The sequence below is a fragment of the Citrus clementina genome, unplaced genomic scaffold, assembly GCF_000493195.1.
Source record: "Citrus clementina cultivar Clemenules unplaced genomic scaffold, Citrus_clementina_v1.0 scaffold_1, whole genome shotgun sequence".
Taxonomy (NCBI): Eukaryota; Viridiplantae; Streptophyta; class Magnoliopsida; order Sapindales; family Rutaceae; genus Citrus; species Citrus x clementina.
This window is the reverse complement of record NW_006263303.1, coordinates 1,416,440-1,434,402: the sequence shown is the minus strand read 5'-3', so window position 1 is coordinate 1,434,402 and position 17,963 is coordinate 1,416,440. Positions and strand designations below refer to the sequence as shown.

General features: G+C 33.5%; 2 protein-coding genes across 2 annotated transcripts; both read right to left on the bottom strand.

Moving 5' to 3' along the window:
* Positions 1–334: 334 nt before the first annotated feature.
* On the bottom strand, positions 335–3,948 carry LOC18053806. Its single transcript, XM_006450272.2, has 5 exons — positions 3,320–3,948; positions 1,466–1,522; positions 1,308–1,370; positions 1,155–1,223; positions 335–1,059 (listed from the first exon to the last, which is right to left on the bottom strand). Exons 1-5 carry the CDS (start codon positions 3,674–3,676, stop codon positions 829–831), a joined length of 777 nt encoding a protein of 258 aa, XP_006450335.1. The 5' UTR covers positions 3,677–3,948; the 3' UTR covers positions 335–828.
* A 7,566-nt stretch (positions 3,949–11,514) lies between these two features.
* LOC18053805 lies at positions 11,515–12,795 on the bottom strand. The gene has a single exon (XM_006450271.2). It carries the CDS (start codon positions 12,575–12,577, stop codon positions 11,978–11,980), a length of 600 nt encoding a protein of 199 aa, XP_006450334.1. The 5' UTR covers positions 12,578–12,795; the 3' UTR covers positions 11,515–11,977.
* Between the last annotated feature and the right edge of the window lie 5,168 nt (positions 12,796–17,963).

Below are 17,963 nucleotides of genomic sequence, written 5' to 3'. Positions count from 1 at the left end.
TATTCGGCCTCAGTTCTTTTCTATCGAGCTACTTGGGCTACTGCTAGCACCATCAATTGCTGAAAGCCTCGAGGCATGGAGACCAAGCAATTATTTTATTTGGAAACAATTGATTTTCTTCACAAGTAGCATCTTTTGTAAAACAACACTTTCCTTGCAATGTTCCATGGAAGATCTTCCGGCAACACATCAAGGCCAGTTTTAATATCATACTCGATTTAAATTGTAAACTGTATGTAGGTTCTGCTTTAATTGCGTGATTTTATATAGTCATAAAACTTTCTGCAACGATAACTGATTATATATTAAAAGACAAAGCTCGAAAATGTGTAAATTGATCTAAAGTCTAAAAGAACAAAATTGTAAAATTAGTTTGGAAAGCCTGAGCAGAATTGTCCCAACAGCTGTCTAGCTACAAAGAATGTCGAACAAAAGTTATTTTTCTACATATTTCCGAAACAAGAAGTAATGAGGGGTTACCCCAAAGAATTTCGGAGGAATTGGGAACTTGCTACAACACAAGAACTTCTCTCTTCCTACTACCGGCTCTATGTCTAAACTACCCTCAAAATCTTCTTCACGACTAGTCAGCTTTTCCTTCCAAGAATTTATAATTGAAGAAAAAGCTTTAAGAGTCATATACCTATAAATTTGCTCAAGGTACAATACTTACATTTTGTAGACAGTTCTTTGGCCTCGCCAAACTTCTCCTTGGCAATCAATTTTTTTTTTCCCCAATAAGAAAAGTGGGCCATGCTGCTGTTTCTGCAATATTGTAGCAATGTGGTGTTGGAAAAACAGAATCAATCGATTATATTTGTTTTGTTTTCAACTCATCCCGTATAGAGTCTCAGAGGCAGAATCATCCTCAGCTGGCGTCATATTTAGATCGGGTAGCAAGCAGAGGCTAGAGTGGGCTGGAACAACCTCGTTTGTTTCACAATATTCCAATCGTGGAAGATCAATGATGGCTGACTGAGATGGGAATGTCGAAGAGGCTAATCCATTATCGACATGACTTTCACTCGAGTTCTTTCCGGAATCTAATCCCAAATCAAGCTGCAAATTATAACATTTTCATTAATAAGAGCCACAATCAAGACAAGAAACGGTGAAAGGTTCATAGTGGCGGTGCAAGGCGAGAGGGAAATCACCTTGATTCTTTTCAGGTTCTCATTTTTGGCACTCTGTATCTTATAAGTAGCACGTAGGGTTTCTAATTCCTGTTGAATGATATATGTTAATACAGAAACAAATGAAACATTATTCGAATTTAAATTCAGCAGCAAGAAGCACGATGACCAAACCTTGTTCAAATGTATTCTCTCCTTTAAGAGAAAACCCTCTTCTTCTTTTAGTTGAGCAAATGTCTGGAGCAAAGTCAACAAATTCCAAGATTAAAATAAATCCAAATCCATTCATCATCTAATCACGATGATTTACACAAAGCTCATGAAATGTTTACCTTTTTCTTTCTGGATCTCTTGGTACTGTTGCCAGTGGTTTCATTTGTGGCAGTACCCTGCAATTAATTAACAAAAATGAACCAACGAGCAGATACAAAAACAGTAGGAAAACACAGCTGATTAAAAAAATTAAAAAACAAAAAAGCGCAGGACCCACTCACATTTTAAAGATTGAAGCAAAAACAAAAAGAAATAGAAATAGGACTCATAACAATTGATAGGCTCAAAGTTTCTGGGGCCCATTAAAATTTCTTGCAAACTACTCGAGACACGCCGATTTAGTTCCGCAGTAACAAGATTCACGACACACGTCTCTAGTTTTTTAATCCAAGCAAAACGAAAACCAATGATGTCGGTACACGTGTACACAATCACTAACGAATAGCCCCCCGTTAACGTCTAATAAAATCGCCCCTCTTCAGAGGCACCAAAAGATAATGCAACTATCAGACGCTACGCTATCGAGAAGAAAACATTGCAACCTTAAACCCGCTAACAGCTGGCAGATTTAGAGCTGTCTATTATTGACTGTGCACTGCAACATAATAAACGCTGCTCCTCCGTTGCGAACACCGCCGTCCGGAACAACAGTAATCCAATAAAATATCGCCACATCATAATAGCCACGTGGTATCACATGAAATATCATTTCTTTATCGCTCACGTGACGCTCACATGACCCCCTCTGCGGAGGCCGGCGCGTAAATGGGTCACTACCTATCCTTCTCCAAACAAAGTTCACCCCCCACCATATCAAAAGTCAAAAAGGGCAAAATGAAGAAAAAAAAAAAAAAAAACAGGTGGGGGGAAAACAGAATAAACTATCTAATCCAACGGCCCCTCATCACAAGTTGATTTATCAAAATCCAGCACCGTCTCACCCGATTATTGCCCCCCTACACGAAACGTATTTTGCGGGAATCTGCCACTAAAACGCAGACCTGAGAAGCTCATAACTCGGCCCCACTAGTAAAACTGTGGTCCACAACAAAAACATTTATGACGATAGAACCCCCTCGCTATGAAGGGTTAAGTCAACAGATTTAGACTTCAAAATGGTAATTTTGGCCACGAGAGACACACTCGAACCAAGATCGTTTCAAATGTGGGAAACTTCTTGGCGACGAAGGTGAGGGGGTGGAGTCGGGGAGTGGCCAATGAATATTTTTCACATCTGACGAAGCTGTCCTTTCTAGAAACGCGTGCAGTTAACAGGATCTAACTAAGCGTGAAGATGGGCGATTTGGTCAATTTAACGCTTGAACAAAGAATGACAGGTGAACGGAAAGAGGCGAGAGGAAAACGCGAGCCACTTTCAAATCAGCCGACCCCACGTGAAGATGACACTGTGCCACAGGGGGAGTTTCGTCCAACTACGTGAAAATACACTCCTTACAAACAAAATGGACGGTTAGCTTAATCCCGTTGATCGGAAAGATCAAATTACCAACTGTTGGATCATTTTAGGTGAAACAAAAAATGTGAGAAAATAAAAAAGTTCTTCCAGATGGACAGATTTAGCCCCATCAGCTATCAGCTGATGACATGTATTTTTCAGACGGAAATGGAATAATATAATCGGCGTAATTCCAATTATCGTGAGAATAAGGCGATTAAGAGGGGAAAAAAGGCCATAGAAGAAAAAGGCAAAAAAAATCATCCTCCGAAACTCCGTGGACTCGCTAAACATAAAACGGAAAGAGTAAATAAACAAAGCCAAAAAGGTCATTTCCGTCAAAAACCAAACATGCGACGCCACGTCACAACGTGACGCTCCAAAAGATCAGGTCACTAGAAGAGAAGAGGAGAAGATAGAGACATGAAGGGAGCAAGAGATACAGAGATGGACAGACCTTAGATCTGACGGCGGAGGTTTGGTGGCGGCTGGTTTCCTCGTCAGCAGTGGCGGAGGGAGAGGCGGCGCCGCCGCTTCCACCACCGCTCCAAGAGAGCGGCGTGGTAGGACTAGCTCTCATACTATTGTTAGCTGAATCAGCTGCATCTTTTCTCCTCATCGAAACGGCGTCACATCTCGAAGACCTCGACCTCCGCTGACGTATCCCCCATCTCAGCGGTGCCGCCGCTGCCTCCGCCTCAGATTTAACGACGTGATTCGTCTGCTTCTTCAACCTCACCAACAGCTCGACCACCACACTGTCGTCCATCATCGCAGCCCGCACCCACTCGTCCTTCACCATGGCCACCATCATCGAAAAAGATACACCGACTGATTGAATATATAGATATACAAAACTGTATGTATACGTATATAGAGAGATACGAAGAGAGGGGAGGTTACGAGGAGGGAGGTGGCGAAGAAGAACGAGAGAAAAGTTAGTAAGAGAAAAGAAAGAAAATGACTGAGATGGGCGTTGTGTTGTTTATATATTTGAGGGTTGGTTATTTTTTTTAATTTTATTTTATTTTATTGGGTTGGTTTTTTTTTTAATTTTTTTTTCTTTTATTTGTTTGTGTGGATGAGTAGATTCCAGTTAATTGGCTTTGTTCTTCCAACTTCGTGCTTTTATAATAGTCTTTAAATTTTAACTTGTTTTTGCCCCTTTTTTAAAGATATTTATAGGAATGGCCCAAAAGTTTAGTCTAATTCACGAAGATGACATAACTTAAACTTTTCTTTTAGTAAAAGAACTGAAATTTAAAATAGAATAATAATATATCTTGCCAAAATTTCGTTTTATGTACAAAGTTGACCTTGTTGTCTAATTTTTTTTCAACTCTTGTAGTCTATGTTATTTTGGAGGTGTACTCTAAGTCTTTAACTATTTTTTTTTTTTTTATGTATCTTAGCAGCAGATGATGTAATTCAAAAAATATAGATATATTACAAAATATAACAAGAGTTGAAATATAAATATTTGCTCTTATTACACATGATTAGCTTTTTCTGCAAAATTAGTCGTTTAAAATTCTTTTAAATACTCCTATTTTATTGAAATTAAAAATACTATAATCTCAAAAAATTATATATTGTATTTGATTTTTAAACTTTGTCTCTCGAAATATGATTTTAAATAATAATACCTCTGAATATGATACAGAGTAATAAAACTCATCTATAATGGTCTTTAAGGGGATGATCGTCTGCTACAATCATTAAGCCGTCTACTGTGGTCGAAATTTTATTAACGCCATCTTACTTAGGGGCATTAATTATTTAATTCAGACTATTTGGTCAAATTTACCCTAATTTTAGGTCCTTTTCCTTCACGAGTTTCTCTTTCCGTATTTGTTCTTCGTTTTAGAGTGCGGAAGGGTGGGGTCCAGGGTGACAGGTGGCGCTGACAAACTTGCTTTTGTAAATTTGGGGATAGAGCTTCTAGGGCTTCGTAAACTGATAACCGAACGTCCTTTTGGCAATTTCTTGACCCAATTGAAGAGGTACGGTTCCACTCGTACAGTTCCGTAGCTGCCTGCCAATGAACTGTTGCCATGTCATCCAGTAAAAGATTGGGTTATTTGACGTTTCTCCATAGCCCATCGGATTTGATACTTTTTTTTTGTACACTTATTAGGGAGTATTATGACCGCGTCCCAGTAATAAATATCCGGAAGGATTTTTAGATATTATATAAATAAATTTAACTCTCCATGTGTGTATATTCCCCCCGGATTTGAGGTTAATACGATAATTAATACTTAACTTAAGCCACCGCGAGCGAAGGTAACTGAAAACTTAAAGAGAAGAATTTAGAATAATAATTTAAAAAGAGTAATGATACAGCCATAAGTTCTTATATAAATTTATTTTGTACAAATTAATGTAGCATGATAAGATTAGTTGAATTAAATATCACTTAACCCACATGATTTGTTTTTATTAATTTATATTTTCATTCAACCAATGAATTAATGCCACGTCAGTTTGTACAAAATAAGTTTGTACAAGAATTTGTGACTGTATCATTACTCATTTAAAAATAGATTATTATCATTTTACTACTTCAAAACTTACCAAATATTAAATAATTACAACAAGTATTATCACCTATCATTTTTTTTTATTATATCTTTATAAAAATATCATTTTACTACTTTTTTGTTATAACAAATATCATTTTACTATTTTTCCGTTACAACTGTTAACTGACTCGTTAGTTGACTAACAAAATACCAAATTTACCCTTCATGATTAAAAAAAATAAGCTTCATTCAAAAATAAGAAGACAAATTTATTTTATAAATAAGCTTCATTTTCATAATTCCAACGAAAAAAATTATGTTGGTGTTTTATATCTATTTTAATAAATATATTACAAATTTATTTTGTAAATAAGTTTCAAGTAATTTTTTTATCATAAAGGGTGAAATTAGTATTTTGTTAGTCAACTAACTGATCAACTAACAGTTATAATAAAAAAGTAGTAAAATAATATTTTTATAAAAATATAGTAGGAAAATTATAAGAGACAATACTTATTGTAATCATTTGATATTTGATAATTTTTAAAATAATAAAATAATAATAACCCATCTAAAAATTAAACTCTTAAATTAAGAAACAAAACTTACTGTTAAAAAAAGGAACAGTGTAGACTCAGTCAAATAAATTGGCTCGGTACGCACGCTCTTGTCGCTGCCAAAAGGTATATTCCCGTTGTTTAACATGCGTAGAACAACTTTACGGGTATGAGAATTTTGTACGCGAGTTCGTCCGTATGAATCACATTTTTCTAATTATTAAAATTTTGATTTTTGATTCAAGTTTGGCAAACTCACCTCTTGGTCAGAAGTTGGATTTCCAAATAATCTGACGATATTTTCTTACTGTAAAAAAAATTGGACCTATGCTACTCCACCATTATGGTAACATTATTTTGAGAGCATTGCTACTTGAGCGGCAGTAAAGCAATCGGAAAATACAAATATATATATATATATATCGACATTATGTATATTACAGTAACATTGTGATATACTATTGTGGGGAAACCTGTGGTGCAACTGTAGTACCGTGCCATAGTTGCATCTCGCGGTTGGATGCTAATGGACCCCACCAATTCAAGTGCATCCAACGGCTGAATGTAATTGTGTCACGGTACCACAGTTACACCGTAGCCTGATCCTACTATTGTTCATATTATTAACGTTTTTGTCTTACGATAGTTCAAAATAACATTTTCTTCATTTTAATTTACACACTCTTATCTTTAAATATTATATTGAAATATCCTAATATAAAAACCTGAAAGTGACCATCCTTATTTTGAAGAATGAAATTTCTCCATCAGTCCTTTCACCTTTCATTCTTCAATACTCACTATAAGATCATGCAGAATGACCTCGGAATATTTTTTTTAAAGGTCAATTTTCTTAATCTCTCATCTCTCTATTCAAATTTAGATAATTAATTAAATAAAAGACTCCTGGAAGCATAAGCTCAAGTAATTAAACAGTAAATGTCTGGTTAAAAAAAAATTCAAAGAGTTCAAAAAATTAAGAGACAAAATACAAAACCGGCGATAGGAGAAAGAAACAATATAGTCATATGATGAGCATGAGAAATTATTGTCAAGTTGTCAGTCCCCTTCGTTAACAACTATAGCCAAGTTAACATGTTTTATATGTAAATAAAATTAATTAATTTAACACTTGCATATATCAATAGACAATTATTTCCAACCCTCCATTAACAGAGCGGGATAGTAAAGGTAAATTGATAGGATAGAAAAACACTAAATATTTTTTTAGTATTGGAGCAAAGTAGTGCAATTAAGTTATGTTCTAATTGAAATGTGATTAGCTCTTGTTCTAATTTTTAACTTTAAACGAATTAAATAGCACTCTAATCAATTCTACAAGAGATATTTTAATAGATAATCACAAAGGAAAGGAGTATTTTTTTCAATAAGTAAAAGTTAAAGTTATGAAAACAAAACCTCTCTATTTATATTAAAGTGAACTTACTTTCCCACGTTAACTTAAGAAGAGAAATTAAATCACAATTACAATAAAAATAAAATATTAAAATATACAATATAATTGGCTCTAATTAAAATAAAAAAATGAAGAACTCGAATAGCAAATTTCGAGATCCTAAAACATATTAAGTACGGATGGCAATTGTGCCCATAAACCCACAAATCCAGCCAAACTCGCCCGCTGCGGATAATTTTGCCGGTTGCGGGCGGGTCTGATATTACAAATTGAAACCCGTACTTGAATGCGGGTGGGTTTAGTATTAGCTCAATATCCGGCGGATATCCGCTAGACCCGCAACATTTTTTTTAAATATTTTTAATTGAAAAAATTTAAACCTAAAAAATATATAAAGAAAATAATGCAATTATGCAAAGTGCCAAATAACCAAAGTGTTTTTGTATGAACTATTTTTCTTTAACTTAATGCATGAATTAAGTTAAATTTTTTTCGGATTAATTTTTGAAAAGTATTATTCTTTAAAAAATATTAATTTTCATCATTAATGTAGGCATCATGTTGGATAAGTGCTGATGATGGTGAATGAAATGAAGATCTTCTCTTGGAGCTTGTGTTGAATGATACTATGAAATGTAATTGTTATTTTTAGATACTAGTTTGTGATTTTTTTAAATGGATTTGTGTATTTTATACTTAAATTTAAGAATTTGTGTTGGATTGATGTTGAAATTTTAACTTTTCATTTACATTGGTTAAATTTAAAATTGAGTATGTTATGTGGAATTTAAAATTATTATAGTAAATTTATATATTGAATATTTGTGATTTTAAATATATAAACTTGTAAAAAATCCATCGGATACCATTGTAGATTTAGTAATTATCAAAACCCGCAGCAGGTGAGTTTTCTTTAAAAAATTAAAACCTGGTGCGGGTTGCAGATAAATTTAAAAATTTAAATTTTGTATGAATTTAAATTTAATAATGACAAACCTGATTGTCATCCCTAATATTAAAACTCACCAATTACCACCGAAACTGTGCTAACAATTGGACCATATCTGTTTTATGGAAGTTTTAAATGAATAATAAATGAAACCCACGCCTAAAAAAATACTCCATCAGCTAAATGACTCCTGATCACGTGCTTGGCCTGTTCAATGGTTTTTCCAATTCACATTGAAAAGCTCCACACGCAGCACAATTAGCAAAAGCAAAGCGTGGGTGACACAGCCCTCTGCCTTTCGGCAACGTCATCTCTATTCAGACCCACACACCAAAAAGTAAACACAACACTCGGCACTGAAATGTTTTTTGCTTTTTGTTCTTTTTTTTTCATGCCCGCAAGTCCATTTTACAAAAGTGAAAACCAAAGTGGCCCGAACTAAAGGGGACTTGGGGTGTCAGTTTCTAAAGCATTATAGCTACCATTATACATCGTGCTTTCCTTTCTCATAAATAACATCAATAATGCGGTATCTCGGCTCTCAGCCCTGAAATTTCCCAATTTTAGCAGATTCTCATTGGAGCTTTTGTCGTAAGGAATGCTGTGAAAATTTCGCACCCACAGTTATAACAAACGTGTCCGTAATTGGGTGGGTATTTACGAGTATAGATCCAAAAAAGTACAGTTCTTGACAGGAAAAATAAAAGTTATGAGAGCCGTATTGCCTCGTAGATGTTTCGATTCATTATAGAGGAGAATCATAATTTTGCAGGACCCGAGAACACACTGTTTTAGGCCCAATAATTGACACCACCAATAATATTCACGAGCTAAGGGTGAGCCTTGCTTCAGAGCTTATATATAAGAAGCAGCAATATTTAAACATCATCATCAATAGCAGCCACACACACTGGAGTAATGCTAAGTTGGTGAGCGTACTCTACCCAATTCAATATATCCAACGACAGAGAAAATTATTTCTGGGAGCGGATGCAAACCAATCTAGGTATTTCGCCACAAATGCACAAAGCAGACAGAAGTTGTGGCCATCAAGTGATTCTAAAAAGACTCTGAAGACGAAAACAATCTAAACATGAAACAGCTTAACTACAATATACAGAGTTACCTGTACATGTGCATAAAATACTATCAGTTTTGTTAGAACTCGCACTTGGATTTCAAGATTTGATACAGTTATCATAGTTCTCTGAAAAATTTTATGTGATAATATAGATAATGAACAGAGATGCAAAATTCCAATCTCCAATCAAGAAATAATATTTGGAATCCAAATCAAAGCCAATGCAATTAAAACAATTGGTCTGATTGACAGATGGAGGGTAGCAAGATTTTAGACATAGCATAACTGACTCGAGTACAAACTAGAACTTAGATCCACAATTTCAGGAGCAAGCATTTATGGATCAAGTGGACCCCGAGAGAGGTCAACAACAATATGATAAGTTAGTTATAAGAAGGTCACTCAACATCAACTGAAGATAACCAAAAAAAGCAATGGAAAAAACAAACATCACCAGAGAGTCTGCTTTTCTGGATTCTAACTTGGAAAGTTATGCTATTATAGTAGACTAATAAAACAGAAAAAAAACAATGGTATATCAGTTCAAAGACCTCTGGATGCTCAGGCCGATCTGATGTGTTTCCGGGAGTTACAGCTGCAGTCAAAGAGTCTGAAGAGCAAAAAGCATCACAACAGAACCACAATAGTAACAACTGACCCTGGTAAATTTCCCCACTTGAAAGTCATCATCTGCTCTCATTCGTTCCCACTGCATTAAAAAGGTAATATGCTGCTGCAATAAAAGTTTCCACCAGGTCAACTTATGCTTGTCCATAGCAGAAGCTAAGCACACTTATAAAACAAGGGGGAAAAAAGAAATAATTGATTTGCAGTGAGACAGAAGAAGAGAATAAAATTCTAAAATTTATCTACCTGCCAAATTATCTGCATACTAGCTGGCATTTTACCAGCTTCTCCCATTGAAAACAACCAGAAACAGAAACATGCTATCCACATTAGTGAATCACTAGTCCTCTTTCATAAACACAATACGATACCATCATATAGATGATGTTTCTTTCACCTTTCTGCACACAATCTGTCAGTCGAGAAAAAAGAAACCGAAGTTTTACGGTGAAATGAAAAATAGATTTTTCCGGACACAAACTGAAAAGATAATATTTCTTTCACCTTTCTTAAGTTTACGAGTACCAGTTTAAATTCAATCAAAAGCATAAATAGGCCCAGCAAGTGAGCTCCAGACAGTTTCTGTATTTGCCAAGGCTGTAGTTTTCACAATCTCTTCCAGAAGCAGCAATTTTAACCGGGCAGCTGAATTAGAAAACTAAGTTTTCTGAGCGTCTGCTCTTTTACAGGAACAGAGTAGTTAGCAATCTGTAGGTCGCAATAGCAGTTCACCAGTAACATGCAACAAAAAGCAAACTGCCTGCTCCCCATAAATTGCCGTAAAATGAAATCACCAATACTTGGAAACATAAACAAATTGAATATGCAAATGCTAAGTACAGCACACCGGGCCAGTTTTTGGATTCGTAAGATTTGCAATCCCTCGATGACGACACAGCATTTTAGAAGAACTAATTACTTCAACAAGCCTGCTCATACTTTTCTTAGTAAATTTGGTTTAAAGACATGGCGCCCAATGATATTGTAACTTCCGGGAAGCGCCAAAAACCTTGTTGCTCAACAAGCCTGTTTCTGCTTTTCATAAATACCACAGCTGGCATTCTCATCCGCTCGTGGCCGAAGTTATTCAACAATAACTTCAGATATTCTCATTTTAAGAATTGGGTTTGATATTACCTTCACCAGGTGAGAAAATTACAATACAAAAAAGACTGAATAGGGTCATACTGTGATTTTGCAACTGGGAAAATTACCTGATCACCAGCTGCAGCAACAAAAATTCGACCTGCTAGCGTAACGGAGATTTCATCAAGAGCAAGACCATATCTAATCAAGGGTAGTGCGAAAATGAACATTCAAAATTTATGGAGGCCATGAAACCAAATACTGCCTCTGTTAATGGCAAAAAAAAATCCATCTCTCATTACTTTTACTACAAACTGTTCCATCACAAATTTAAAATTCCGTTCACTATGTAAATCAAATCAAATCCACTTACTACACCATCAAATAGAATAAAGCATAACGAAGAAACCACTATAAAACATAAATTTTTATTAAGGAAAGCAAAGCAAGTACAGCTTACTACACCATCAAAGAGAGGTACAAACCAGTAACCCCCAACAGGATAATAATAAAATCACAGACATATAATACCTATAATTTCATCATATGACATATTAATTAAAATAAGCATAAGACTTGAAAAAAAAAACAATAAAACCACCAAGTACACCCAACTTAAAGAAGAACAAGACCACCTATCAATATCCCAGAGCTGAACCCTAATTTAAAACTATACATTAAAATTCTAAATTAACACTACTACTGCTATTACAGCTTAAAGCTAAACACTACTCAGTACCCAGGTTGGAGTCAGCCAATTCGATCTTCATCATCCCCTTGAAAAAATAAGGGATAAGATCGTTAATCAGAAGACCCCAAACTAAAAAACAAACAAAGCCCACGCAACTTTTATTTCACTTTTCACTTCCAACTTCACAACAAGTCAAGCTTCAGAATCCTCCTCAGATCAGTCGTTGCGTCGTCGTTTTTGACGGTGACAGTCTTCTTCGTGAAGAAAGCTGGGAGAGGAAGCGAGCTCGGCGGAGGGGAGGTGATGCAAGCAGACCCCGCATAGAACGAGGCAACTCCGACTCGGCTCTTTGAATCGGTGAGACGGATCTGAGTTGGAACCGACTCCGGATCCGGACCCAACCGCTCGGTGGAACCTAGATCCGGGTCTTGAATTTGACTTTGACCTTTCTTCTCGACGGATTTTTTCACTGGTGGTGCCTGAAACGGCGCCGTTGAGGTGAGCTCCTCGCCGCGTTTTAGGATCTTGACTTGACCCATCACGAGGTTGGTTTTGGCAGGGGTTTTCTGTGGCGGGCCCGCCGCAGCGGCGCGTGATTGAGGCCGTGGTGGCGGTGGGCTGCGTTTCCTGCGGTTCGCTTGCGCACGGTTCACCGTACGGTTAGGATTATAAGCGTGTTTGGGGAATTTCATCTGCGGAGATGAAATTAAGGTTTCTTTAGGGAATTTACTGAATCTGTTATCTTTTAAACAATCTTGAGGATTTAGAACTGCGACTGTCATTTTTTCTGAAAAACGATTCGTAAATCGAAGATCAGAAAACTAAACGAATGAAAAATTTTAAGAGAGAAGGACGAGAGATTTGGGATTTATCTAACAGAGAGTAGAAAATATCGAATCCAACGCAGCGTTTTGAAAGAAGAGAAGGAAGAATAACAATGAGATATAGTTTCAAAGGAAGGAATTAGGGTTAGAAGCGAGGAAATTGACGAGTTTTTGTTAGAGAAGAGGGGGCTGATTTTATAGGGGAAAAGAAAGCGTGGCAAGGCGGTGATAAGGATGTGAAGAATAATCACTCTCATTTATTGTCCGTGTGTTACACGGTTTGATTGTTTCCTGTTATTTGCCAAGATCGAACGGAAAGTAAATTCAAATTGGTTTGAAATTTGAGTCGGTTCAATATTATTATTATTATTATTATTATTTTGAGAAGTCAATTTTATTAATATTGATCATATTACATGCGGATTATTTGTTACGAATTAATTATTTTTAAATCACTTCTTACTTTTAAAAATTTTAAGTTATTTCATTTTTGTTCAAAAGTTAAAAAAATAGGGGAGAGTTGATGAATTTTTTTGGTTTCTTTAATATAAATAAAAAAAATGATGTTTTTAAAAATATGTAAAGTAATTTAAAAGTAGTCAATTCACGAACATGTAATTTAAAATTTAAACTACATTATAATATCTAGTGTAGCATTCAATTTTAAGACAATTGAGTAATGAAATATTATAATTTTTTATTTAGGTGTAAAATAGTATCAACTAAGCGAGGTAGGGAGAAAAAAAATATGAACTACTATATAAATTAATAATAATTTTATCAATGAGTTTTGTAAAATTAGATCATATATTATTATGAAAAATCAACTCAAATGTTATTCATTATAGATAAATATTTTATCTAAAATTTGATCATTGTACTATTGAAAATATTTTACAGCATGAATATTTATATTAATAGTTTTAGTGTATGAATAATTCAAGTGTCAACATATTTTAACAAATATTGAGGTCATCTGTCTATTTATGGCTTGAAAATCTATAATGATCCTATTAATCATACTGGGAAAAGGCAAGTAAATAATGCGCAATTAAAGTTTGGATAAATCGTCAGTGCTGGTGAGAAAAAAAAAAAAAATTGGCGGTCCGGTGTTCACACTGAAGGGGGCGCGCGTAGGCAAGCGGTTGTTGGATGATAGACCCCACAAAACCTCGGTTGTGAAGACTAGTTATCTGACGTGGGTACGAAACAACCGGTGAGATAATTATCAATACCCTTACTTCTTTGCCCCTGCTTTTGATTGGAATTACAATAGGCCATCTCAGACACCATTTTCTTCTTTGTTCAATTACTAAATTAACCTTTTTCTTCTCATACGCCAGTCAACAAATGGATCCTCGCTGTGGCTTGGTTGTATTTCCACTTTGGTTTGTACTTTGTAGGGGAAGGGAAATCAAGTAATCAACTATTTTTGTTTTTTTGACTCGTGCCGTAGAATTAGACTATTTATTTAAAGAGTAACGATACAATTATAAATTTTTATATAAATTAATATGACATGATAAGATTGGTTGAATTAAATATTACTTATTTCACATAATTTATTTTTATTAATTTATATTTTTATTCAACCAATAAATTAATACCACGTCAGTTTGTATAAAATAAATTTATACAAGAGTTTGTGACTGTATCATTACTCTTATTTAAATGGATAAATATGAATATTACCATACCTCTTCTTTTTGTCTTTTTTTGACAGCTCACCTTATTCTCTTCTCTATTTATATTTTATAGTTTATTAAAGTAATTTCTTTTTCCTCTTTCTTCAACCACCCCTCACCTAGTCACCTCTACATTCATCCGAAATTTTTTTCCATTTTCAATTAAACCTCTAAGGCTGTAACCAATCAATTGCAATCAATAAGAGACAATTTGACATTTTCATTGAAACTAATTATTCTTGCCTTAAAATTCATTTGCTCTTTATCACATAAGCAATAATGAATTAAATATTTTATATAAAAAAAATCACATAAATATATTTTTGTACCCACACTCTATTCATCATGCAATAAAATTTAGGTGTAAGTAAATTAAATATTTTTTTAATGTTTCATTATGTGTCTTCTTCCCCTCTTCTCCTCTTATTAGTCTCTCTATTTTCTCTTTGAACAATCTAACTCTAGGACTTTCCAATAATTGGTTTATTATTATTATTATTATTTATGTCAATGAGCTTGTTCTTTTTAGGCATAAGAATATTTTACAAAATTTTGTAAACTTTAAATTTTTCTAAATTTTCATAAAACAACAGAGATTGCACTATTAATAAACAAATAAACACATCCATATCCTTAAAATTACTTTTGTATCAAATCCAACTGGTGATAGCACAAAAAGACAAAAAGAGGGGTATGGTGTATAAGCCGAATAAAAATAAGATACAATGTAGTGCTTTTGGCACTTTCTGAAAATCAAACTCCACTTTTTAGGATATCCCGTTCAAAAAATTATTAAAATTACAAGACTTCTAATTATACTTATTTTAATTCTAAAGATAACTCTACACTTAAAAAAGAACCAATAAAACAAAATTAAAGATAACTCTTTTCTCTCTTTAGAAACGTCTCCATATTTTTCTCTCTTTGTATATCCACATTTTTCAAACTATCACTTGTTTTTTTGAGCTGTGATTTATTCAATTATTTTGTATTTTTTTTAATGACAATTATTTAGTTAGTTTTAATATTGATTAATTGAAAGTCTATTTAATAAGACTTTTTTTGTCTTTTGAAAAAAAAAAGAAGAAGAAAAGAAAAATGAAGAAGAAGAAGAAGACTTCCTAAATGGTTTGAAACGATATCTTGTTTCAATTATTATTCTAATTGAAGATTAAAATTGTATATGCAAATAAATAGGGGTTCATTATAAATTTTTAGGGTTTTAAAAGGTATACGCTTATAATTAAAATTCAAAACCCAAGATATAAATGCCAATTACAAGCCAAACACATAAAATATAATAATAAACTTCCAACTACATGCGAGGGTTGAACCTCCACCTTTAAAAATTTGAACGACGGTTGCATATATATTATACTATTAATTTTACATCATATCATTAATTTTTTTTTTTGATTCCTTGAACACTTAATATAATGCAATATTTCTTACTTATATTTATGAAATGATCAAATATGATAAAATTTCCATCAAGAAGTGGTTTACATAGGTCGGGATGAACTGTCCAAAAAGGATAATTTAACTTAAGTAAGGGCGTAGAAAATTGAGTATTTCTTATTTGCAACCCTTTTTCGTAGTTAAAGTATTTATAACTAATTTATTGCACACACTGAATATGAATGAGATGTTGACACATTATGTGTGTTGATCAGTAATTATTATGAAATATAATCACTACTAAATATTATGAGATATCAAATGATTATTAGGCATCAGGCGTGTGTGACACATACATTAATATTTATTAAACACTTTAAAATTGAGGAGGAATACAATAGTTAAAAATGAAAACTAAACTTTAATACATAGAATTATTCATTCAAAGCACAATAAGTTTGATTTTCTAGCTCAATTCTCACTAGCTGTATCACATAGTAGATTTATTTTTACGATTTGCTCGAGTAGATTTGTAGACAAATTTAATTTTCATCTTTAGTATCGCGATAAAAAAAAAAAAAAACAGGTCGAAACATCTTTAGCTTTAATATAAACATTGTAATATAAAATAAAAAAATAAAAAAAATATTTAAACATTAAAAAAAGAAATTGTATTGGATTGCATAGATCTGAATGATATCGAGAGATCCTAATTTTCTGTTCAAACGACATGACTCATCACCTGAATACATGATAAAAGATAAAGACAGATTTGTTTAAAGTATAAGGACCTTTATTAGAAAATCAGGAAACCCAAAAAATTATAAAGTAACTCTCACGTTAAAAGGACATCAAAGGGTTCACAAACTTCGAAAAAGTTGACGCCTGCCGTTGATTGACTAACACGTACCCATAGTAACCATGCATCCCGAAATACACGTGACATGGGGTCGTTTCTGTAATTAATGGAAAAGGCAGTGGCAATTTCGAAGGAGGGATGGGTCCTGGAAATAGAAAACAGCTGGTACAGAACTATAAGTACACGTGGCTTAATTGGATAGGGGTGACGTAGACTTCGACGAATACGTGTTCGGGACTCGGTCAAGTGTCAACCGACCTTCGTCGAGCAAGTTGCTGTATTTTGTACGAACCGGCAACAGCATCCTCTCACTTAATATAATAATTAAAAAATGGGATGACATCTCCGCCCCTCAAATTTTATAATCCACCCCTATTTTAAAAATTAATTATAAAATATTACGTTATTTTTAATAAATTTAAACAAATGCCCAATTAAATCCTTATTTATATAATTATTAAACTCCAATTAAAACTAACAAAATCTAACTAAACGTACTCATAACATGATATTTTATGAAATTCATTGATTATGAGAAGGATTTAATTGATTAATTGTATATAATTTATTTTAAAAAAATTGTATATAATTTTCTCTTATTTTAAAATTTAAAAATAATGTAAATTTTTTTAAAATAAAATTTTGGAATGAATGAATTTACATATATCGTGGGGTGGAAATATCTCCACAAAAAAAAATATTTTAATGGTCCATTATTTTTTATCTTACGTTATTTTTAATGTTTTTTTAAACAAGAGCATAGTTGAGAATTTGTATTTAAAAAGGTATCACACGCGCGCGCATGTCTATATATATGTATATATGAAATGACTAGAATTTTATTTTTCTTCCCGAAGTTAAAATAATCATCTCAAGTTCAATTTCAATACAATATCACGATTTAAGTCTATGTTTTGATTCATGAAAAACTTTATGATTCTTTTCTTTCACAATTCTCTCAAACAAATGCTTAACTAATTTCTAATCGTATTGTTAGTAAAGAAATCTTATAAATGTAAATTGAGGTTTAACGTTTTTTTAAGAAAAATCCTCATAATTAGTACCTTCCCTTAAAATAATTTCAGTCCACCTAAAAATAAAATCCTAATTTCGCCCTAGCCCACACTTATAAATAAATATTTTTTAAAAAAAAATTTACAGACACTCAAACTCATATGTTTCATATTGAGGAAAATAGTCTTTTACCATTTGACCAATGATTTGTGTGGCATCTCTGACTCCTACCTACTGAAGCGGCCTAAGTGCGCTCTAATAATATTTAGTTATGGATCCCCTTAAGCCACTCATTATTCATGTGAGAGGGTTGTAAGTTACATGCATGTAACTTAACATTAGCCTTTAGTTATACATATATCAATGTAAAGCATTTAACACGATCCTA

Bases quoted from the DNA above. Each gene is read 5' to 3' on its own strand.
- LOC18053806 (XM_006450272.2), bottom strand. From the start codon at position 3,676: ATGATGGTGGCCATGGTGAAGGACGAGTGGGTGCGGGCTGCGATGATG. The intron at 1,224-1,307 runs GTTTGGTCATCG...ATCATTCAACAG, and splicing joins AGAGAATACATTTGAACAAG to GAATTAGAAACCCTACGTGC. The intron at 1,060-1,154 runs GTGATTTCCCTC...TATAATTTGCAG, and splicing joins AGAACCTGAAAAGAATCAAG to CTTGATTTGGGATTAGATTC.
- LOC18053805 (XM_006450271.2), bottom strand. From the start codon at position 12,577: ATGACAGTCGCAGTTCTAAATCCTCAAGATTGTTTAAAAGATAACAGA.